This window comes from Chaetura pelagica, unplaced genomic scaffold, assembly GCF_000747805.2.
Source record: "Chaetura pelagica isolate M959 unplaced genomic scaffold, ChaPel_1.0 scaffold83, whole genome shotgun sequence".
NCBI lineage: Eukaryota > Metazoa > Chordata > Aves > Apodiformes > Apodidae > Chaetura > Chaetura pelagica.
The window spans coordinates 1,329,177-1,354,831 of record NW_009952893.1 but is presented as its reverse complement, the minus strand read 5'-3'; the positions used below and the strand labels follow the sequence as shown (position 1 = coordinate 1,354,831).

Genomic DNA, 25,655 nt, shown 5'->3' with positions numbered 1-25,655 from the left:
CTTTCCCACTCCTCTTTCCTTCATTTATTCAATTCTATATCAGTGCCCTGGGTTTTTCTCGCTTTGGCTCTCCTGGTTCTTTTCTCCTTTCTGTTGAACAGGGGGAGTGAATGAACAACTGAATGGGCATTTAGTTACTAGCTGATGTCAACCTACCACAATCACCCTTCAAGAAAAGCATGCAATAAATCAAAGCAAGATATGTAAGAACTTGCAAATGTCCAGAAATATGAACACATAAGCACATCTTCAAAAGACTTAAGTTCTTCAAAGTAGCAAAGACTGAAAAACTTATTTGAATACATAGTAGAATACTGCAACCAAGATAATGACCTCTTCAGCAGTTCTGCTGAGGACAGAAAAAGAGTTTGGGCATGTGAACTGTAGCAAAAAAGATGCCTGCTAGGTAGCAGAGAGGGAAGATGACAACAATTCAAATAGCAAAAAATTGCAGCATAATCCTTTGAAGAACTTGTAAAAAATTGGAGATCTTTAGAGCAGGTTAGATTGGCATCTGGCAAAGACACTAGTAGTTTGCCTTGTTGTGGACTAGCAAATCTATTGTAGTCTTAATTTTTAGATTTGAGGGCAGACAGAAATATCTATTTCTCTGATTAAATATATTTTTTAAAATCAAGAACGTATATTAATTACTCTTAGCAATATAAATAGTCATATGCAATCAGATATAATGTAGAGCTTGCCTTAAGGTAAAGAACCCAAAACCTGGAGGAAGAGTGTCTGTACAGCTAACAAAGTGCAAATCAAAACAACCGTTTTACTAAAACACCAGCATTCAGTAAAGTTACCTCCTCCACATTGGAAGCAGTTTTGGCAGATGTCTCCATAAAGATAAGTCCATGCTCTCGTGCAAATGCTTCACCTTCCTCTTTCTTGACTTCTCGTCTGGATTCTAAATCACTAAGATGGAAAAAAATACATTAATTGCATGGTCTCACCTGTCCACATAAATATTATTCTTCAGAGACATGCTTATAGGCCAAGAGCCCCCATTAAAACATACATACACATGAATTCAAGCCCTTACATTGAGCACAACTATTGTAAGCCTTGCACTTACAGCATATGGAGTAGCCACAGGCACCGTGCTTGCCTGAGCTATCTAACCTAGCTGACATCAATCTTATCAAAGACTTCACCAAATGGATTTCAACAGGGTGCATGTGTATTTCTGTTCCTACTCCTTGAATGCTAAATTTAAATATTGCCATTTCACTCTCTTATTATGTTATCTCCCAATCCACACTGTAAAGCTGAACTGATAAAGGGAGTTTTATAAGAGATTTCTTAGTCAAATTAAAAATAATTAAAAAAAGAAACCTATTTTTTCCTATTCAGTAATAAAACTTCATAGAATAAATTTCTGTTCTGATAAAAAGCAAAAATAAGTTATTTTGAACTACATTAGCTATTCTCTTCTGAGAAGCTAGCATTTAGGTTTTGAGACTTCCGGTTTGGCCCTCTAAACGCAAAAGAATTTGCCGTGACTGTTATACAATTTCTTATTTCCTGCTTTCCAAGCAGTTTAGATGGAAATTAAATACTGAACAGAAGAACAGAAAAAAGCCCTCTTGGACTGGACAACTGAAGACACATCCACTTCTGTAAGTCACATAGACACATAAATATTTCACCCTTACTTCTTAAAGCTTCTTTAGGAACAAGGAGTACAAAGTTTCTGTCCTTCTTTGTAAGCATATTACATATTGAGTAATAAAAATGCTATATTTATGAATAATAAATATAAGGTATATATTTAAATAAAGTTTCATTTAAGTTGTGCATGTAAAAATGTCTTCTCAGATATACATTTTTAATCTAAACACCATGCAAATACAGGGGTTTAATTTGCAGACAGAATACCAGTAAAAAGTATCATACTGGGCTTCAGTGCTTGTAATTATATATATATTAAACATAAACAATACTCACTGTGGCATATTTTGTAGCAAAGCAAGTTTTTGTAATTTTTACAACTACATGCTAGCTCAGATGAGTTACAGAGTCAAGACAATTCAGCACATCATTTAAACATGGAGCATTTGAAAATAAGCATGTAAGAAATGTATTCTCAAAACAATTTTAAAGTTGATGTTTATTATGTGTAAGCATTCCCAGTATCTCAGCCTCAGGCTTAAGATATCTTAACAGGGTGTACATTCTCATGTCCCTGAAATAACTGACACTGTATCTTTGAACTTGAGCAATGTCTTCATTTGCTACTACCACCTCAAAAATATTTAAAACCTTGACTCACTACAGTGTTATTTCCATGATAGAGCGGAAATAAACAACTTTTGTATTGAAAGAGTGCAGCTGCATCAAAAACTGCAGTGATAACCCAGTCAACACTCAGTACTAATATCTAGAAGTATTCTTAAAAGAGCTTTAACTGCTTCTACTAACCACAGCTGTCTTCCTCTCCATTCCAATAATTCGAAGCATTTGGTCATACTAGATCAATATAACTATGTTTTGTTCTGAAAAGAAGATTATGCATTTGTCATGTTTTAACACTAGTATTTGTAATGTTTTCAAAAAACAGTGATTATATTTCAGATTAAATTCTCAACACTCTTCAAATCCAGCAGTAAATCAATACTACAAACGTGTATCAAGTGTACTTTTGGGACTCGTAAGAACAAAATGTATTCCTTAAAAAATACTGTGCAAGCATACTTTTTCTTCCATCCACCTCTAGAAGTATGCCCTACCATAAGAACTCCTGTACCAGACTTCCAGGATAACGCAATATGATCAAAGGAGTTTTCTTCCTATCTTCCTCTCTGAGGCTGGAAAATCATCCCCTTTAAAAAGCTTCCTAAAGAACTTTTACTGCATGTGGCACCTTAATATGTGACTTAAAATACAGTTTAAGTGCATTTATTGTTAGAATAAAAACTAGTTGTAACTGGGAATTACTGAGCTAGCCGGAAGTAGCACATTATAACATCCATTCATGTGGTACAGTTTGCCTAAGCAGAATGCAAGACAAAAATTTAGCTTAACAGCTAGGAATAATGAGGAAGTTACAGATGTCAACTAAGTATGCAAGCTTACGTAATACTTATCTCAAGTAAACAGTACAATCCACTGTTTCTCTCAGTACCACATTTTCACTCACATAAGCAAAAAACCAGTTGGTCATAGATATCACAAGCTTACCAAAGCTTCATTTAATGAAGGAGATTACATATTTATATTAATTTGTGAAGATGACACTTATCACATTCCTCAGTTAAAATAATGTCAGTGATCATTTTCCAGATTATGTAAAAAAAGTGGACAAGCTTCACAATTACTTTAATGCTTAACTTGTTTTTCAAGGACAAGTAACTGGTGGGGGGCAGATGGAGAAAAACAGAAGGGAGAAGGGGGACAAAGAAGAAAGAGGTGAGCAGGCCAGAGTATCAAAACCAGCCACTCTTTACTACAAGGCTGTTTCCCAGGAGTATCTTAAGAAATTATCTGGCTACTCATGAATTTTAAAGGAGAAGCACCATTATTTCAACTGGCACCTTTACCTTCAAGAACTACTGAGGCATGGAGACAAGTTAAGGTCAATTAGGTAAAGGCCCATGACTAATGGGTTATTAAGTTCTGAGATGGTGCTTTTAATATTTGGAAAAACCCTACATCCAGCAAAAAAAATAATCTAGACATGATGCTACAGTTCATTGGATCAACAACTAGAAAAATTACAGATAACATTCACTGATGCATTTTTATAAAGATCTTCAATACAGATCAAAGTCTTAGCATTAATAGGGACCCATTTTAGAACTTTGGACAGTCTAGCTGATGAGAAGACCAAGTAAAAATTGTTTACAAACCGGGTAACACACTTTCAAAACCTTCAATTGGATTTTCAAAATCCAGTGCCCAAAAGTAGCCTGAATTCACCAGGAGATGGTGAAAAAGCATTCCCTGCCCCCAGTCCCAGCTAAAACAGACAGAATATGAAACAGCCTTAGAATTCAGAAGCATCTCATATAATGACTGTGGTAGGCACTTTCTACATTTTCCTAAAGTTTTATAGTGAATCCTGTAACTTCAAAAAAAGAGGCCTATACTACATTTTCACTACTGTGATTCTTAACCAAGAACTAGAAAAGCACTTTAGAACACCTAAAATTAGCAGTCATATTTTCTTCAAAATGGAAAATCAAGGTGCTTCCAAATGATTCCAGATGTAAAAAAAAAGGCATCAGGAAAAATAATTAATATAATTACTGACTTTATGCATTCACAGTTGATCCTTTTAAAATTACTTCTAAAAAATGGTACTCAGAACAGAAAGTAACTGATTTACATGTGCTGCACATTGCAGTAGTCTAATTCAGGAAGGAAAAGTTGTACATTCACCATAGAACTATGTCCAACAACTGAAAAAAATGTTAACATGCTACCTACAAATAGGAAAACACAAAAGCTGAAATAATGAGAAGTAATATCAAATCGTAACTGGCTAATTTTTACCTTTTATTTCCAATAAGCATTATAACCATGTTTGAATTGGAATGCTGACGAGCATCTTCTAACCAAGTTGTCAAGTGGTTGAAAGTGTCCCTCCTAAATATGAAAGAGAAAGAAAATTAAAAGCACTATTTCAAGAAATCTCTTTCCTTTCTTTTAGGCAGCTTCTCTACTTGAGTAACCAACTCATTTATCAGTACGCATGCTCCAGGGATAAAAGCTAGTAATCCCTTTGTGAGAGGGAGACTAGGCAAACAAGTTTAGTAAATAAGGAGCATTAATGAACTCTGCCTAAAAAGTAACTGAAAATGTTTGCTACAAAAGAGCAAAGAGGATTCTTGTATCTGTAAGAATCTGTAGTTACATATAAAATCTGCTGAATAGAATTCAGTAGTCCCTAATAGCCTCAAATAACTCAAACAAAATTACAATCATATGGTAATATTTGTTCTACAAGGCAGAAAATGTGCAATAATTTTCTGTGAGTTTACAAACCGAATAATGAATGTAGCAGCTAAGTCTTTCAAAGTGAGGTACACAAATATGGCATATTACAGATTTTACAGAATGTGTACACAAAATATTAAAATCACATGCTTGTAAAGTGTGCTTAAGATTTCACAAAAGTAAAAATCCATCAACCAATGACTCAAAGACTCATTTGGTGGAAATCTAATGGAAAGAATACATTGCTGTCTGATATTCAGAAATAAACTGGGAACAAAAGGAAAAACATATATGAAATCTCTAGGAAAAGATGTTGCTTGATTCAGCAACAAGATACAAGATCCACAAAGGAAGCAACACATTCTAATAGGATTTTAGAGCCTGAACATTTACATAAACCAGGCACAGTACTCAAGAGTTTACAGGTAACAATTTGTATAGAAACTATTCAATACAACAAGAAAAATCTTAGTCACTTCTGAACAGCTGCTACAAAAATAAAATATATCACACTAAGACCTGCATTTTCCCAAACTCATAAAACACAGAAATGGTAGAAGTTTCCCAGTATTTTTCTGAAACCGTATTTTGTTGCAGAATGGCACTTCAGTAAAAAATCTGCTACAATTCAACAAAAAATTTAGCTCATAGTAATAAAATAACTAGAAAGATGTTAATTAAATATTTCAAGGTCTTTCTCAATAAAGGTAATCCAGAGGTTCATGGTAAAAAAGTGTATTCAAATATTTAGTTTCATTCTGAGGCTTTACACATACTTTTCCTCAACCGCTATAGAGAAAATTGGATGTATGTAGGTTACATGGGCCACAACTTGATTTTGAGCACTTAAGGAAAACATCAGATTATAAAGATCTACACAAAAAGTCACCCTAAATTAGACATTTTAACATCGCTATATACCATAGCACAATTCTACTCACACATAAAATTTTAATCCTGTTACACCTCCTCGGTATTCTCACCTTGTAATGTCATACACTAGTAAAGCCCCTGCTGCACCTCTGTAGTATGACCTTGTGATCGAACGGAAGGACTCCTGCCCTGCCTGTAGAAGACAAAGTTTCATTATTTATATCTCAAACGTACTTTTTTTGGTGCAGAAAACCACACATTTAGAATAATAGAATTCTACTTTTGAGAGGCTGGGGACAAGGAGGAGTGTGGAGGGGAAATCAGAGAGGGAATAACTGGGGACAAAGTAAAGAGAAGGTACATAAGGAGAAGACACCAACTACAGCACAGTGCTGTTTAAAAGAAAAAAAAAAATCGGAACAAGACCTCTAAACCTTTTTTTGGCAATCCCTGACAACCCAATTTACTGAATGGCTTCACAATACATGAATCATTATTAGAGCACAGAATGGACTCCTAGCAACTAAGCTCTGAAGACAAATTTGAAAGGAAGCAAATAACCCAGAGCTTCACATTTGAATTCAATAACCCGCTCCCTGGGGCAGCTGTTGACACTAGAATAAATAAAGCCCATTGTAAATAAATGATGAATGACATCTTTACGCCCACCATCTGCTGGTGTAAAGGTTGTTGGAAGGCCAAGGATGCAGATTTTATCTGTTATATCATAAACTGCAGCCAGCTTTCAACAGTCTTCACATGGAATTCTTTTTGTAATCATTTTCTTATGAAAAAACAGAAAATGGTTCTGAATTCAATTTTACACAATTCTGCTCCACAGTTAATCAGTTTCCTCTGTACTTGATAAATAATGCTTGTCAAATAGCTACATGATGCAAGAGTCATCTTCATAGACACTGGTGAAAAACTTCAGAGATCCTACATAAATTAGATAGCTCTCATGGAAAAGTGTTCTGTAAAAATCTCAGCACTTGAAACAACATGCTCAAAAGAACACAATCCTGAAAAATAAATATTCACAGCTGAGGACCTTGAGCTCCCCATTCTCATGTTTTTCAGAAGTGCTAACACCTGACAGACGTTAGAAGAAACATTTACTTTAATATTTAGTAATAGAAGCCTTAGCATGATGAAAAGATAACACTGAACCCAATTTAGAAATGCTAACACAGAGCATGATTACAAAATACTAATACTAATGCTGAAAAAATCCTATATGCATTAAGATAGTTATTTGCAGACCTACAGGAAACTACCCTGATTTGAAACTATGAAAAGCAAGAATGAGATCTTTATTAATAAAAGCTACCCTTCAGCATGGCCACAAAATTAGCATACAAAAAACTTTTTCCTCACAGTTACTGTACTTTTCTTAATATAAGGTCGTCTTGAACTCAAGGAGAACTTGATCTAGATTCTGTCACTGAACAAGAGTGGTACAAGGATAGTCTTCAGAAAGCAACCTTATCTTCCAGAATAATCAGTTACTTCCGTTTCAGAAAACACTTTATCTTAGCCATTACAGTGAAAATGTTACAAAAGACAGACAATATATTTAATAGTTTCAACATGATTAGAATACTCTAGCATGTGCACTTGGCCTAGAGTCCAAGTGCATCTTTATGTAAACTAAGGTAACAGAAAACAGAAAACCTGCTACAGTCCACCAAGGAACAGAAAAAAAACCTCCAAGTTTTTAGTGCAGTACTTGGTTCTCTACCCAGAAGCTCCAGTAAACTCGACAACTTTTTCTGAGTGTGGTGACTAGCTCAAGTGCATGCTGTAGATGCATAAAATGTTTTCCTCCTAATTGGACAACAGAAGTTACTGCTACCAGTGTACTCCATGTATTGCCTAAAAGAATACATGAAGCAGACTTAGCCCACCACATTTAGATTGTCAACCAAGATTGTCAGAGGTTCTAGCAAATCTTACAAGAATATACAAATTGTGAGTTCTTACAAGAATCAGTTACTTTGTGATTACATATAACAATAGACAACATAAACTGTATTCCCTTTCATTCTAAACTGAAGAAAACTGAGTGTCTGTAAATCAGCTCCAAAATATTTCTTCATATATTATATATTTTAAATTATATATAAGAAACACTTTATATAAATAATTTGCTGTCTATTTTAACAGTATCATTCTGCATAAGATATGAGAAAGTCTAGTAGGACTAAGCATATAGAACATACTTCACAGCTCTTTTTTTTTTTTCATACCACTATTACTTTGAGCATTTTTCATCTGACAATTTCCTCCCCTCTCCCCAGTTTTGGCTGTTTTGTTTTTTTTCCAAAGGGTACAAGCTATTTCAAAGTAGACAAAACCAAAGAATGCGCAGGCTATTAGCCAAAAAAAAAGACTTTTTTAAAAAGTGTGTTATAATTGTACTTTATCAGTCCTGCAAAATAGGACCAACTCAATTTTAGCTGCTTGCTATGAGGAACAACAGACAGAAGTAGCAGTATAGAAGCTCAGTATGAATTGAAAGCAGCTTTGATCCCAGAGAAAAGCTCTTTAACTGAAGTGGAATTAATACCATTCTTATCATCCCTTCCATGTCCCCCCAAAATTCAGCACTTTTTTTTTTAATTCTTCCAAATTAAAAAGCTGATAGAATCACAGAATGGTTGAGGTTGGAAGGGGGCTCTGGAGGTCACCTGTTCCCCCCATGCTCAAAGAGGGCATTCAAAGCAGGCTGTCCAGGACCTTGTCCAGATGGCTTTTGAAGATGTCCAAGGATGGAGATGCCACAACCTCTTGGCAACCTGTGCTGGTGCTCAGTGTGTGATGAGGAAACAGTAAGAGGCAGCAGCCACTAAATCAATGTTAAACAGTGTATTTATCAAGGTCCTATTACAACTAGTACAGGCAACAAAATCCTTTGCTTCAAGGCAATCCCTAGTTAAAGAATCAGAATGGTTTGGTTTGGAAGGGACCTTAAAGATCATCTAGTTCCAACCCCCATGCATGGGAAGGGACACCTCCTACTAGACTGCTCAAAACCCCATCCAGCCTGGCCTTCAACACTTCCAGGGATGGGACATCCACAACTTCTCGGGGCAACCTGTGACAGGCTCTCACCACCCTCACAGGAAAGAACTTCCTAATAGCTAAATCTACCCTCCTTCACCCTTTAATGATTACTCCTTTTCCCATTTCTACATGCCCCAGCTTTCTTGCAGGCCACCTGCAGGTATTGGAAATCCACAATGAGATCTCCCTGGAGCCTTCTTTTCTAGCTGAGCAACCCCAATTCTCATCCTGTCTTCACAGGAGGTGCTCCAGCCCTTTGATCATCTTTGTGGCCCTCCTCTGGACTCTCCCCAGGAGCTCCACATCCTTCTTATGTTGGGAGCTCCAGAACTGGACACAGTACTCCAGGTGGTGTCTCACAAGATCCAAGTAACAGAGAAGAATCACCTTCCTTGACCTGTAGTCCCTAACAAAGATGCTATACCCACTTACAGAGTCACATTGCAGTGGCAGCGGGAATATCGAAGATGTTTCGGTAACAGGGAGTTCATGGCAGCTATTTCACATGTATAGAATGTAGCTCAGACAAGGCTGCCTACAAGAACCAATAAATGCATACTGAACATACCTGAACATGCAACCTCTCTCTTCAGAGAAAAACATGTTAGGTCTGATGTGAATGGTTTACTAACCATGAAAAAAATATGGTTCTCTGATAAACAAGTGATGTTTCAAGTTCTAAGTAACGACCTTTTTGGCTGTTTTCTGGACTGTAAGCTTTTACAATTCATATAATATTGGTTAACTAAAACAAACTCAGATATAAGACATATTCATAGTTCTAGGAGTTCCAAGTCTTGAAAATAGTAAAAAAAAATAATCTTAATTCCTGTTTCAAAACTGTATTAACACATATCCCATGCACTTCTCTAAATATACTTCACTATGGAGACCAAAATGCAATTTCAAAATTATGTAAACAGAACATGAAGCATTATCAATCAACATAGGTCACTAAAATACATACACATGGCCTGTATGTCTTCAGGAACATTGAACAGTGTTACCATTGACATGGTACAGGTGGCACCTTTGAGAAAGGACTCCCAGTGATACTATTTCTTTAGGAAATCTGTAATTTGCCAGTGTGTGGTGCACTCATGTCAGTGTTAGCAGCAAAATGTGCAGGCAAGTCTTTGCTATCAAAAAGTTCCTTAACTTGAATATTTTTTAATCTATAAACTATGTGGAAAAGAAAAAAAATAAAGAGCCATGTTGTAGTACAAGAAAGTAGTTTGATAATGAAAGAGGATCCTCAACAGCAGATCTAGAAAAACACCCTCTAATTTTACTGAATTCTCTGTTCTCAATGCTGAAGAATTTGTAAAGTGTCTGCAAGGACAAAGTTATCTGAATACATCCCAGCAGGCCTTCAACATCCAAGCTGACCAACAGTTTTTACTAGGAGGAAAACTGGCAGTATACAGCTACATGAAAAATGAGAAACCACAAAGCACCACAGCCAGCAGCTCTAGACTTCACTTTTAAAAAAGAGGTATATATGTGTGGCATGTTCAAACCCAGTGACAGAACATCTCATTCACATTGGGAATGCTTAATCATTTAAACTTGATTACAATTCCATAAGCTGTAAGCTTAAACTAAAAAGACATCTTAAGAAACAACCAACTCACACAAGTGTCACACTACCTATGACAACTGCCAGTTGGGAACTACTCCACAAAGTTGATCCCTGGAACAAAATGTTCCTGAAAGAGCGAGGAGGAATAGATACCTCTGAATGTACTTTGGAAAGTTATAAATAAATTGAGAGCCTTTTAGTCACATGGCCACTTGTTTATACAAATGCATTAACCTTTCTTGCAATCAACTCCGTACACAAAAATTAAAAGAATTTTAAGCTGATTACCAGCATGTAGTACACAGAATAGGCACAAAGATCCCCAAAGGTGAAACTGTGGCATATGTCTAAACACAGATCATCTGTACACATGCCGTTTCTTCTGATGATATTGAATTAATGCCATTTAGACATCCAAAGCAATTCCCAACACATCACAGAAATAGAAATACTTAGCCCTCCATTATTAAAATTATTCTTATTATTTCAGTTCATATATTTGAAACCTTTAGGTTATAAACAGCTAGTCTCAGTAAAATGGGAGTTCCACCATGGACAAAGAGAAGTGATTCACTGTCCAAGGCCTTATCCTAAAAAAAAAAGTGTGCTCTATTATTGCAGAAAGTTACAGATAAACTGACGAGAAATGTATAACCAATCAGAAAACAAAACATCAATAATACAGTATTTCAATAACCAAATATATTCAAACACATGACAGACAAAGGTTTGTGAACAGTAAGCTAGAAGGTGTATCAAGTTTCCTTCGCTTTCTGGGGTGCCATTATAGATGTGAACAATAACTTAGCTGCTGGCACTGAAGTTCAGATGATGGTACTATTACACAAACTGCATAGGAATAACAAATTGACAAATTCCTCCCTGATCCATTATTTCAGAAAAGAGTTAATGCTCCCACACAACAACAAATATTCTATGAAGTAATGATTAAACTAGATCAGGAACCAAAATCAATCTTCTTCAAGTTCTTCATAGCAGTAAAACAGAGGGTCATGAGCACTGAATCATCATAATTTGAGCTCTGATGGTTAAAGATGTCAAAAAAGTAAAAATTAAGTAGAAAAATTCACCAACTGCCCATGAACGTAAAAATACGCTCTTACTAACAGAGCAAGTAGAAATACAATTTAGTAGAAAATTAGTAAAGAACTCTGAAAAGTGAGCACTGCATCCTAGCAATTGCCAATATTACAAAAATAAAATGAATTAAGGGATTTAATGAGATTTAATGAATTAAGGGAACTTTACCTGGTTCTACTAGATCCAAAGTGTTTGCAAGTACATTAAAAATAACTGAATTTCCAAGAAGGATTAGTATATTCAGAATATCTGGAAATGGCAACTCACACTGTAGTTTTGGAGAAAAGAGAGACATCTTTAACAATTAAACCATCTGTCTAGCATAAACATGCTCAACTACCAGAAAAGATTGTATATTTAATTTGAAAGCTCACTTGTATGGAAACTAGGAAATGAGCTTATAAAAAAAAAAAAAAAAAGTATTTCAGATATTTAGTCTTACTCTGAACAAGACTATACTAAGTTTAAACAAGACTGAAGTCCTATCATAGAATCATAGAATCTTAGGGGTTGGAAGGGACCTTGAAAGATCATCTAGTCCAACCCCCCTGCCAGAGCAGGGTCACCTAGAGTACATCACACAGGAACTCATCCAGGTGGGTTTTGAATGTCTCCAGTGAAGGAGACTCCACAACCTCCCTGGGCAGCCTGTTCCAGTGCTCTGTCACTCTCACAGTAAAAAATTTTTTTCGGATATTCAGCTTGAACCTCCTATGCTCCAATTTACACCCATTACTCCTTGTCCTATCACTGGTCATCACTGAGAAAAGCCTAACTCCGTCCCCCTGACACTCACCCCTTACATATTTGTAAACACGGATGAGGTCACCCCTCAGTCTCCTTTTCTCCAAGCTAAAGAGACCCAGCTCACTCAGCCTTTCCTCATAAGGGAGATGTTCCACTCCCTTCATCATCTTTGTAGCTCTGCGCTGGACTCTTTCAAGCAGTTCCCTGTCCTTCTTGAACTGAGGGGCCCAGAACTGGACACAATACTCCAGATGCGGCCTCACCAATGCAGAATAGAGGGGGAGGAGAACCTCTCTTGACCGACTAACCACACCCTTTCTAATGCACCCCAGGATGCCATTGGCCTTCTTGGCCACAAGGGCACATTGCTGGCTCATGGTCATCCTCCTGTCTACCAGGACCCCCAGGTCTCTTTCACCTACACTACTCTCCAGCAAGTCAGCCCCCAACCTGTACTGGGACATGGTGTTGTTCTTCCCCCCCAAAAAAAGTGTTATAGAAACATAATAAATATTTTTGATAATTTCAATGAAATTAAACAGAAACAGATATTAAACATTATTGTATTTACATACATGAGAAATTCTCATCCACATCAGTTTAATTCAGAAAACATTAGTAGTATTACTTAGAATCATCACTGATATCTCCCCCTGCAGCATCTGAGAGAATATGAATTCCCTTTTTCAATTACTGCTTATTTTTGCTCATCAACAATGACTTGTTAGTAAGTCAATACAATACAGAACATCCCCCTCAACAACAAAATGAAGGCTATTGACTCATCCTGGTAACAGGCCCAGTATCTCTCCACAACAATCAAGTTTTTCTCAAGAGAAGCAATTCTAATATTTCTCAGTGTTAGGCTGCCACAGGATAAACAAACTAATCTACACAGCTTGTTTAATCTCACAAAGCTTAACAGCTCCTAGAATGGTCATTTTGATCCTTACCAACTTCTGCAGACCACTTCTAGTTCCTTAAAAGTTATTTTTGCAACTGACACTAGTTCAAATACCACACTTTCACAAAAGAGTAACTTACTTTAGTAGGCAATTACCAACTACCCAGTTTTGACAAAAATATTTTTCTGTCTATCGAACAACTGAAAACCATCACTAAGATTAAAGACACAGGAAAGGAAATAATCTAGAGATTTAAAGACAGACAAGGTAAATGAACAATTTGGTCCAGTACCTACAATTCCCCTTGGCTGACCTAAATGCATTAGAAAGAAAAAGTGAAACCCAACAACCTGCAGACCTAAAAATATTTATGCCACAGCACACATAGCAGCAAGCTTGCAGAGGTCAGGAGTGGGAAGATCAAGAGCAGTCTGCAGCTGAGAGAGAACAGGACACACTATTTGCTGGTGCAGACATAGGATCCACAGTAGAACTAAGACTGCAACACCTAACATTAAGTTTGCAAGGGCCACACTGAATATCCTTCATGGAATGTGGGGTTTTAGGGTTTTTATTGCTGTTGGTTTGGGGTATTTTGTGAGGGTTTTTGTTTTGTTTTGTTTTGTTTTATTCCATCAAACTAGTTTTACTAGACTACCAGCTCACAGGGCCAAATGGTGGACTACATTTTCTAATGGACACATGAATTCTTTGAGATTATCTTCCAGTTGATCCAAAAGGAACTGGGTACTCCCACACGAACACCAGACTGCAGTAAGCAGAGCTAACTTCTGTAACATACTCCTGATCCAAATAAAGAAGCTAATGAAAAGTCAAATATTATTGAGTTATGATACAAGAGGATACATAAATGGATCTCACAGACATGCAACCATTTTAGCTTCAGCTACCCCTGTAAGGTATGACTTACCTCTGCAGTGAGGTATGCTGCAGCTTCCCTATATTCTCATTATTAAGATATACCTTTCCTTGGAGCTGCTGAAGGCAACACAAACTGAGCACCTTTGCATAGAAGTATCTAGCCAGAAAAATGTGAAGTGTTTGATTCTCTTAAGAAAGTAAATCCTTATTCATTGTTAACCAGTAAAAGCCAATTTTATCTAGTCCTCCACTTCCTATGTCTCTGCTTAAGATGTTTTCTGTTCAATGATGGATTAATGGCAGGTATACAAGGCTAGCACTAAATCGGAGAAGTGAAAGTTCTGTGATGCACCAACTGAAAACATGAAAACCTTTTAACCATAGGTGTAAAACAAACTTTCTCTTATCAAACAGAAATTGTTACAGCTTAATAAATATGGAGCTAGCACCAGTAACAGCTAGCAGTTTTTGCTAATAGAAAAAAAAATAATCAGGAAATGCTCAACCTAGATACACAATATAGACACGGTAACCTTGGTCATTATGGACATCTCTGTGTACCTTAACACTCATAAGTAAAACATCTCTTGACAATTACCTTCTCATATTTCTTATCTAGCTATTCCTTTAACCTTTGCACCCAAGATCAGAACTGAGTCAGTGGAATTTATACATGCTAACAAACCAAGATTTGACTAGAATAGAAATACTTGTGTTTTAAAAATCAGACTGTATAGAGTTCAAATTTTAACTACAGCAAATATAGGAAATCATTCATTACTTATAAATTATTAACTACAACGCAGGCGTACAAACTCCTCAGTCCATAAAAGCTTTGAATGAGTATTTTCAGTGTATGTATTACATAGTTACGAAGCTAGCCAAATAAAATCCCTGCCCAAAAGGAGTTTGTAAGTCATATTTTAAAAAACAATTATGTTAAAATTTTGGTTATCAGACACTTTGCAAGCATTCAAGAAAGCAAACAGACTGCAAAGAGCCACTGAGTCAGAGGCACTAATAAAAACATAATATACTAGAAAAATCTCTGAAGTTAACTTGTGTCCAAGAATCAGATAAGAGCACATTAACAAAACCAGTCTGAAAGCCAATGGAAGACAGTGGCTGCACTAGTAGTAAGATTAGCAAAATTGTCTATAGAGCACCTGTCCCAATTTTAGCAAATAAGGACCAATGTACATATGTTCTCACCTAGTCTCATTGTATAGTAAGTCTGCTTATGAAGCTACTATTTATGCAGATTTGCTTGTCTGTTGAACTTAAAGATGAACTGCCACCTTGGCAGTCAGCAATCCAGTTATAAACACTGAGGGCAGAAAAAGCCTAAAGTAACCACAACCTGACCATATTCTTCTATAACTTTTCATGGAGAACTTCCAAGGAGGCACATGCATTAAATGCCATTTCAAGTTATGAATCTGAAAAATAAGTAAGGTACTTTAGATCTTTCCTATGAAGTTAGCTACAATATTGCATTTGTTTACATTTTTATATACACATGCATGTAGCTAGGCATGCAGATGTGAATGTATCTCCCTTCATTTGTTATAGCAAAGAGAGCACATAATAAGGCTATGGCTCATGTATCAGTTAATTTCTAAAAGCATCCTAAAACACTTTTGGAAAAGAAAACAGAAAACTTCAGAGAACAGCTAAGCAAGTTTGAAAGACACATCAGTAAGGGCATCCTGAAGCCACTGCACGACAAGTGTAGACATGGAGGCTGACTGCTTTATGGTAAAGTGACTGACAAGAAGAAAACAGCTGACTTTGTTAATGTATCTTAACCTAAAATCCCGTTTTTTGGTAGGTTTTTCCAAACCTTAGGCTTTTACTATTCCCTTCTTAATTGTCTGAAGTATTTACTATCTTCGTCAGTATACTGAAACTGACTCTTAGGATTTCTTCAATGAAAACAGTGAGCCCTATCTTTTCTTCTACACTGGAAATGCAAACATTTCCTTTAGAGAATTCTAGATTACAGCTAATAAACACACCACAATTTCCCAAACAGATCTTACTTTAACCAGACCCCACACGAATGTGCAAACTATTCAGAGAAATTACAGTTCTTAATAATACTGAAAACTTTCACCAAAAAGGGAGGCAGCATTGTTGTCAGGGGACAACAGCATGAATCCCACTCCTACAAACCTGTCACTGTTCCTTAAAGAAGTTGCAGTGCAAAGAGCAGAAATGTGCACTGTTTTAAGAGTAAGTCACAGCAAAAAACTAACTTTTAGCAAATTTTTCAATTTCATAAAAGACAAAGAAAGCTGCAAGACAAAGAACAGAGTCTCTCATGGATGCTGTTGATAAAGAGCTTAACCAGAACAAAGGGAGGGCTAGCGGAGCCATATGTTTAAATAATTTACATGATTTATTACTTACCGTATCCCATATCTGAAGCTTTATCTGTTTTCCATCAATAGTTATCATTCGAGCACCAAATTCTACACCTGAATAGATTTTACAAAAGATTACATTATTAGCATATATTAGAAAGAAGAATGTCAAGTACTATGAAAGCAATAACATAAAGTTAATTCAACATTGTACTTGTAGGAAATAATCTTTCACAAACTGCTTTTAGTTAATTTTCCAGCTGCTTGAAAGAGTTGAACAGTTTTCCAGGAGGAAGAACAATGTTAATTTCTAAGTGCTTTAAAAATGCATTAATTAGAGCAAGTGTCAAGGATGTATTTCCTACAAAGTTTTCCAAGCGATTTAATAGCTTTAGATCAGCAGGAGAAAAACTTGTGCATTTGAATGCACACAAGAAATTGAAGAGTCATGGTTATTTTAACACTCTACTAATGACAGATTGCTGAAGCCAGTTTAGAAAAAATTAAATCTACAATTCTTTATCAATAAAATAGTCTATTAAGGAAGCATACAAATGTTGCCTTCAGTAAGATAAATTTAATCACTGTATTAATTAAAAATCACCTGCCTTTATGAAAAAAGTGCTTCCAAAATTCTAGCTAAAGATTAAATTTAATAACTGAGTGAAAAAATTATTTGTGTTTCAAATAAACAAAAGTAATTTCTTTAGTGGAAAAAGTCAGCCTCTTGAGCCACCTTTTAAAGCAATTTTAAGATCATTAACAGTAAATTAAATATAAATTGAGGCTATTACTACAGTGGTTAAAATCTGACAAATGCTTAAATAGTGGATATACTTAAAGGCTATCAACTTTCCATTAATCTATGTAGCTAAAGATTAAATTTAATAACTGAGTGAAAAAATTATTTGTGTTTCAAATAAACAAAAGTAATTTCTTTAGTGGAAAAAGTCAGCCTCTTGAGCCACCTTTTAAAGCAATTTTAAGATCATTAACAGTAAATTAAATATAAATTGAGGCTATTACTACAGTGGTTAAAATCTGACAAATGCTTAAATAGTGGATATACTTAAAGGCTATCAACTTTCCATTAATCTATGTTAAAAAAAAAAGGTAGATTTAGTTTTGTCTAATACTGGTTACCATCTACATTTGGACTGAAATCTTCCAACTAAGCAGCCCTGATTTTAGGCATTTCAAATGACTCTTCAAAAGCTTGTTTAGAATATTTTGGGGGGCAGCACTGGTTTCTGCACAATTACTTTTGGGGAAGGAGACAGGGAACAACCACTCTCTGCCACACAGGATACTGAGCCAAATAGAAGTCATGGGCCAAAGAACATTGTGTTCTCTTTGGCATCCGAATATCTTGCAGTAACTGCATGCAAACAAGTTGAAAGAATGGGATGAGGTGGGGGGTAGGGAGGTAGGGGGAAGAAGGAAGCAGGTGAATGACAGCACTCTGAAGTTGATTGTAAAGCCAGGGGAAGATCCTTGGACTACAAGTGTCAACACCGCAAGCATTACTTGATCACAAAATGCAGATATAGAGCCACTGACTTAAATCCAGCCATCATACTACATCTTTAGTTTCTATACAGAATCCAACAGAAAAATTAAAATAATATTTATCCCGTTTCATCTAAGTATCTGCTGAGAGAAAATTATAAACTTGAAGCAACACATTGTTTGATGTCAAGTTTTTTCTTTTAAAGAAGGAATATAAGCTGTTCGGATTTACAGTGAGAGCATGTCCTGAGGGCAACAGACAAACCAAACTATGTTCACATCTACCAACAAATGCTACGGGGGGGGGTGGAAGGGGTGGGGAGGTGTTTCAAGTTGGGCTTTGTATGGTTTTGGTTTTTTTTTCTTGTTGTTGTTTTTGGTTTTTTGGGGGGTTGGGTTTTTTTTTGTTTCGTGGTTTGCTGAATTTTGCACAACTCCATATAAAGTGTCTTTTTTCTTCTCTCCCGAGTTGTTCACAGGAGGAATAGAATATGCACCCCCATAGACTAAATTATTGCACTACATTGAAAAATTTATGCTATGTAACACAAGCCTTTTTATTCAATCGGCAGTTTCAGCAGGGGCTTTAATGTTATACTTGTAAGTCAACTAGATAAGATCAATGCATCTTGCCCTGTATGGGCATTCCTATGGCTCTGAACCCAAGTTCTCATTTACCTCTCACCTTCTAAATCTGTTTAGGTACTAGGTAGAAGCATTCTCCTGCCTAAAACACATACACACACCCTATCAGTTCAGTGAAATAAGGCTTCCAGCTTATGTCCCTTCTTCTCTTTTCCAAGCAGCTTCCCATGAGCCATTCCTGCATCCCTCACTATGCTGCTCTCTAGGTTCACATTCTCACCCCACTAGCTTCAGTTTCTTCTCACAGATTTCAGCTACCTATATGCCAGACAAAGAATTAGCACTACAACTATCCTGCTGAGTTGAAGCTGTTTCCCACAGCCTATCAGTTTGCTGGTGTGACAGGGCTGCCAAAGGCGTAAGTGATATATAAGGTGTTATATATTTGGCAGACCTGAAGAAGAAAAGATGACAATAACTCATGCCTTCCTAAAGAACCTGGGCTCTTTATTCAGCCAGCCTATCTGCTGCCAAGACCTCAGAAATATTTGAAAACTGATGTTAGCCCATGCATTTCTATTATATTAGGCAGCCATATACAAGGTATGCAAGGACTGTGAGAAGGAAAGAGAAGCCATAACCACACCACCCAATTCCTTCTGTTACAAGAATGTTTATTCATATGTCAAACATCAGCAGGAGCTTTAATGTTATACTTGTAAGTCAACTAGATAAGATCAATGCATCTTGCCCTGTATGGGCATTCCTATGGCTCTGAACCCAAGTTCTCATTTACCTCTCACCTTCTAAATCTGTTTAGGTACTAGGTAGAAGCATTCTCCTGCCTAAAACACATACACACACCCTATCAGTTCAGTGAAATAAGGCTTCCAGCTTATGTCCCTTCTTCTCTTTTCCAAGCAGCTTCCCATGAGCCATTCCTGCATCCCTCACTATGCTGCTCTCTAGGTTCACATTCTCACCCCACTAGCTTCAGTTTCTTCTCACAGATTTCAGCTACCTATATGCCAGACAAAGAATTAGCACTACAACTATCCTGCTGAGTTGAAGCTGTTTCCCACAGCCTATCAGTTTGCTGGTGTGACAGGGCTGCCAAAGGCGTAAGTGATATATAAGGTGTTATATATTTGGCAGACCTGAAGAAGAAAAGATGACAATAACTCATGCCTTCCTAAAGAACCTGGGCTCTTTATTCAGCCAGCCTATCTGCTGCCAAGACCTCAGAAATATTTGAAAACTGATGTTAGCCCATGCATTTCTATTATATTAGGCAGCCATATACAAGGTATGCAAGGACTGTGAGAAGGAAAGAGAAGCCATAACCACACCACCCAATTCCTTCTGTTACAAGAATGTTTATTCATATGTCAAACATCTGTTTCAATACTTGCAAACACAGGAAGCCTACCTATTCCACGGCAGAAACTAAAAATAGAGACTAGGGATACATTTTGTGCAATGCTCAACATTACTAGAGCTGATAAGTTCCTTGAAACAACAGGAAGAATTTCAAAAATTCTGCAACTTTATCAGAGGCTGGCATCTGTTACGCTTCACATTGAAACTATATGAAGACTAAGCTTGCCCACAGAAGCATTCCATACTATCTCTCATATTTTGTGTGGAAAGATAAGGAAAAATGTGTATAATTTACTATAGCTAGATCAGAGGCAATGCATTCTGCCAACATGTATAAGTTTCCTCTGCCATCACTGTAAATTAATACCTAACAAATTGTCTTCAATCTTCCTTTATCCAGAAGCCAGCCTTTCCAAATACTAAATTTGTTTATTCACCTTTAAGGCTAACTTTCCTTTAGTTCATCTGTAACTTATCTTCTAGGTTGTGTGGCTAGGCTGATATTCTGTTCCCTAGTGAAAAATCTGCCGTTTGCCTCACCATCAATGGTGATTGATACTGTAAAAGCTTGGTCAATTCTGCTTCCATGCCCAGTTCTAGCTTTTCTAAAGAGGCAGCTGAGACACTATGATTTATTTTTTTGGTTTCAGATTGTACCTTCCCAGTATGAAAAAAGGCCTCCACTTGGCTTTATATTCATCAGCTAAAGAGACACTGCTACCTTCATACAGCACAAATCCTACACTACCCACAGCACAACACACTCAAATGCATGCCAGGGTACCCCAGTTGTTTAACCACCATTGTGGGGGACAAAAGAGACCTACCAATAGTCAGATCGTGGACTGGTTGAAACCGCTTGTCCGTGAACTGTAATAATAAACATGATTTCCCAACACCTAGAAAAAAGAAGGAAGCGTTAACCAAATTTAAACAAAAAAACCAACCTGTTAAGAACAAGAATTATTTACATGAACAGTGTATATTGTTTAATATTCCTTAGTAGAACTTGAGATACTAGATATTCACCTACTTTGAAGTGTATGCAACTTTTTCATAACAACAGTTTTTAAAGTTCCAAAAAACTGAAGTCAAAGCAGTTATTTAAAAAAAATGGAATAAAGATTCTTCTTTTGAAAAAGTAGCTCTGCTTTTAAAATTACATAAAAGAAGTTTCCTAACAGATCTTCAATGCATCATTTCACATCCTCTCTCCACGTTATCTACAGGACTTGCTGTTCCTCATGACCACACATCTGCTTCCCCTTCAGTATTTTGTTTTCTTCCAAGCTAACTAGATCCTCAATGCATCTCACTCCCACCTATCCCCTGATCTGTCAGCTTAGGTAACAGCAATACACGTAAGACTGGTCACAACCACTATACTTTACTGCCCATTGGTTCCCAATAGGCCAAAAAATTGTTCAAGCAGAACTGGCACAGCTGAGTTCACCTTACAGCCAGCAGATAGACAACACAAACATTGTTCCCCTCAGATATCCTAAATTCAGACCCAAATGGGTTAATGGCTTCACATTAAATGTACACTAGTCAGTAAAGGGCAATTTCTTCTGCTAGTGACAACACAATGTATCTTGTAATGAAAGACAGCAAACAAAGTGATAAGGAAAAAACCATACTGCAAGACACAAGAGATGTGTACCAGAGGTTTGCATATAGTAACACTGATCTTTCTACTACTAAAGTCAACATTCCCAAAGTTTTTTTATATGGCTTCACAAGAAAACAAGGTTTAATCAGAATCACTACCACCTGTCATTTTGGGCTGAAAAGCTAAGATCAGTGATCACTTTCAATCAAATCTAACAGAAATTGGAGACTTGAATTTTGCCACAAAATGAACTGTGATAAATTGGTGGTGCTGAGATTAATATCCCAGGCGATGCAGGAATTCCAGTAGCCTAAGACAGCTGTTGGTGCTGCTGTCCCTACTCTCTTCCCTATAGCCTGTTCATACCCATTTCTACATATTGCTTCAGAACTCATCTGACTAAGCCATTTCAGTTGTCTGCTGGGTTAGCATGCTAACCTGTCAAGAAGGGTCACCAAAAAACCCCAGAAACAGTTTAGTGCCAGGGCCTGACAAACATAAGAGTTGGTTCAAATGAGGAAAGAGAAACGCAGCAGCTGGGAGAGCAACAGCTTAGAGTAGCATGGAACTACAGCCCAAGGCAAAGTTTGCAGCATTGGACTTAACAGATCTTTTTTCTGTAGCTCTCTGGCTTATGATAGCAAGCTGTCAGAACACAAACGGCTTGGAAAAAGGTATAGTTTTTGTCCAACAACATTACTGGACTTAAGAGAAATAGATGAAGAATGGTGGAAAGCACTAGAAGCAGGAAAGAAACATGGAGAAGGACACATATAATACTGGAGCTGTAGAGAGAAGGAACATAGATCTTTAAGGAATCTTAAAATATTAAAATCTTCTACTCACAAAACACTGTTTAAAATATACAGGTAACTTTCATACCACCAATTAAACACAGCTGCCCCACTGAAGAACATAATCACATTCCCAGTTACAAAAAAAACCACCTATAAACTACAGCAGAAATAGAATACAGAGCAGCGTTTTCCAGTAACCTTACAAAGTGTTTTCAGTACTATTGAATAAACCAGAACCTCAAAACTATGCAATATTCCTGCACAGATATTAGGAAAATATTGCAAAATCTAATCAAAGTGACATTCGACTAGGTGTCCCAGCACTAGTTCTTAAGTGACAATCTGGTATTGCTTTTTCTTGTAAAGATGGTGACCAGCTTTTTTGATTTAGGAGAACAAACACCGGTGTCAGCACAGCAACGAAGACAGACAAGCACAGCCCCTCTTTGATGCAAGCACTGTCTCAAAGTGGCATAAAATGACTGCACCTCTAGTTACATGCACGAAGTATGCCTTTTAGGAGTAGATTGCACACTGAGGGGTTCACAGACAGAAACAGAAGAAATAGTTTCCATGTAGTTCCATTCCTGATACTTCAGAAGCTTACAAAAAAAGTCTGCAAGTATTGTAACAACAAAGTTCTTAGGATAATAGTTTGAGGCCCATTACTTCCACACCCTAAGCAGAACATGCTATCACAGACATAGCAAGGAACCCATATAAGGAACGGGGGCTGTATATATGAACTTGTGATCAGTTTACCACCTTGTGACTTAAACAGATGCTGCGGCATGGTCATTAATGCCACAGCATACAAATGGTTTGAAGTAACTACACTCTAAAAGCCAATTGTTTGCCACATATCTTGTTCACTTAACACTTTAAATCTTACACCTGTAATGAGGCAAACAATCTGGGAAAAGCAATTATGTGTTATGATAGTCAATTGTAGAACACAGATTCAGTTATTTATTAATTAATTCCCCATTTTACTGCCACAGTTACTTTAATATAGCTTCAGATAAACCAAGTCCAAAGAAAAAATACTATAGCACCTAAAAACAAGAAATGAACACAGCTTAGATACACTTCACCAACCAACAGTAAGAAGAAGCTCTTGCTTAGGAACAAATTAAAACAATGGATTATATGTTCAGATGGGAACAGTGTGCTTCTTTACAAGTGCCTGTTCTAGGATCCCTCTGTCACTCCTTAATACCCCAACAGTGACAGGAAGTGTGACCTATTTTAAACAAGTTTTACCTTCCAGCTCTGAATTCCAAACTATCTGCCTGAGTTAGGTCTTTAAATTCTTCTGCCTCCCTTAACAGCTTCCTCTTTTTATCTGCGTTCTACTCATCAATGACCCTAGGCAAAGGGTTGCCAGAGCTTTGCTGCTGTTTGCCTTGGCCCAGCCATCCTCCAACACCTCCTTTCCTCAACATTAGTGTTCACTGAACTGCTCAACAAGTCAGAACAGCTAAGTGGTAAATCTAACCCCTCCCTTCTCACTCAAAAGATTATGCCAAATTATACCAAACCAAGAAACAGATCCATCATAAAATTGTAGTCACTGAAACCAGCAGTAGGTGTATGAGACTAGGGCTACAAAATATATAGTAAAGGCAAGGGTTGTTCTATTCAGTAGCAGGTTGTAAATGTGGTAATTAAAAACGCAAATCTGGAAGTACAGCACAGGTAATGATATAGCTGAGTCAGTTAAATGGCTTTCCTAAGAAAGCCGACTTGCACCCTCCTCCTCTTCTAGTTCCTGTGACTCCCTCTGAATAGGGCAAAGAAACTTCAGTTGTCAGCTGCAAAGTCACAGATGCACTACAATCAACATGAGGAAAACTTACAGGCTTTTCTTACCACTAGACAAAATTCACCTACTGTCAGATTACAGCCTGAAGATAAGGATCCACAATTTAAACCAATCTCACCACCTGCTGCAGCTCCATTCATTCCAATGATGTTTGAGTGTCTTTGAAGGCTAATCTGGCTCAAAACTAAAAATGCCTCAAAAATGGGGAGAAGGCGGCTAAGGTAATTTTCTTGCTTGTTCTCATAAGCACCACTATAGCCCAAGAAAGGTGACAGAGGAAAAGACCTGGAGTAGTAGCCATCTCAACATATGTATCAAAACTGAATCCTAAAGACAAATATATTTAGTTAACATATGTGCTCATTGCCTCTGATGGGTAGACTCACTCCTTCCCACACAATTCCACATCCTTACTCAAAATGTCTCTTACACTTTTCTAACCATACCTGCTATTTATTTGGTTTTGTTTTTTAAAATCATCCTTGTGAACTGAAATGGCTCTCTCAAGTATCAGAGAAGTGTTGATGCTGACAAGTAAGCAGCAGTTCATAGCTGAAACAAGGAGTGGCAATCAGGTCCACCCATTTTGGCAGCAGATAAACACTGGCTTAATTCAGCCATCTCACAGACCTGTGTTTTTCTTGTTGCTTCCCAAGACCAGGTGATCTATCAGCTCATCACCCACTGGGAAGATAACCTACTACCCCTTTGGTATCTTTCTTTCACTGATCCCCATAAATCCAATTTCCTCCCTTGAAAGTACTCCAGACTTTGGTAAGTACTTTGTTAGGCCAACTCTGCTGATTCAGCCACCAAGCAAAAACCTATCCCCAAAAAGTAGGCAGCTTTCTATTACATTAACAAATTGATTCAGATTATGGTAGACTACTGAAGTCACCAAAAAGTAAGGGAAGCCTCCCTTTCACTTTCACCTTCCACTTGTAATCAGATATATCACAGAACAGAATAATAAAATTGTTTTGGTTAGAAAACACCTTTAAGATCATCAAGACCAATGTTAACCCAGTACTGCCACATCCACCACTAAACCATGTCCCTAAGCACCATGTCTATATGTCTTTTAAATACCCCTAGGGGTGGTGACTCAACCATTTCCCTGGGCAACCTCTTCCAGTGCCTGACAACCCTTTCAGCAAGGAAATCATTCCTAATATCCAATCTAAACCTCCCGACTCAACTTCAGGCCTTTTTCTCTTGTCCTGTTGGTTGTTACTAGGGAGAAGACATCAACACACCCCTCTCTACAACCTCCTTTCGGGCAGTTGTTAAGAGGAATAAGTTCTCCCTTCAGCCTCTTTCTGCAGAGTAAACAACCTCAGTTTCCTCAGCTGCTCCTTGTAAGACTTGTTCTCCAGATCGTTAACCAACTTTGTTGCCTTTCTTTGGACACACCCCAGCACCTCAATGTCCTTCTTGTAAGGAGGACAAGCTTGGAAGACCCAATATCACCTGAGCTGAAA

General features: G+C 37.1%; 1 protein-coding gene across 2 annotated transcripts in view; it reads right to left on the bottom strand.

Annotated features, from left to right (window-relative positions):
* Positions 1-20,835, bottom strand: part of RAB2A (RAB2A, member RAS oncogene family) — a 37,337-nt gene extending 16,502 nt beyond the window's left edge. For both annotated transcript variants that reach the window (XM_009995536.1, XM_009995537.1), the window contains exons 1-5: positions 20,768-20,835; positions 16,513-16,580; positions 5,928-6,010; positions 4,501-4,593; positions 810-921 (exon numbers count right to left, since the gene is read on the bottom strand). In XM_009995536.1, coding sequence (XP_009993838.1) covers positions 810-921; positions 4,501-4,593; positions 5,928-6,010; positions 16,513-16,560 — 336 coding nt within the window. In that variant the 5' untranslated portion in view covers positions 16,561-16,580; positions 20,768-20,835. The remainder of the gene's footprint in view (positions 1-809; positions 922-4,500; positions 4,594-5,927; positions 6,011-16,512; positions 16,581-20,767) is intronic.
* Between the last annotated feature and the right edge of the window lie 4,820 nt (positions 20,836-25,655).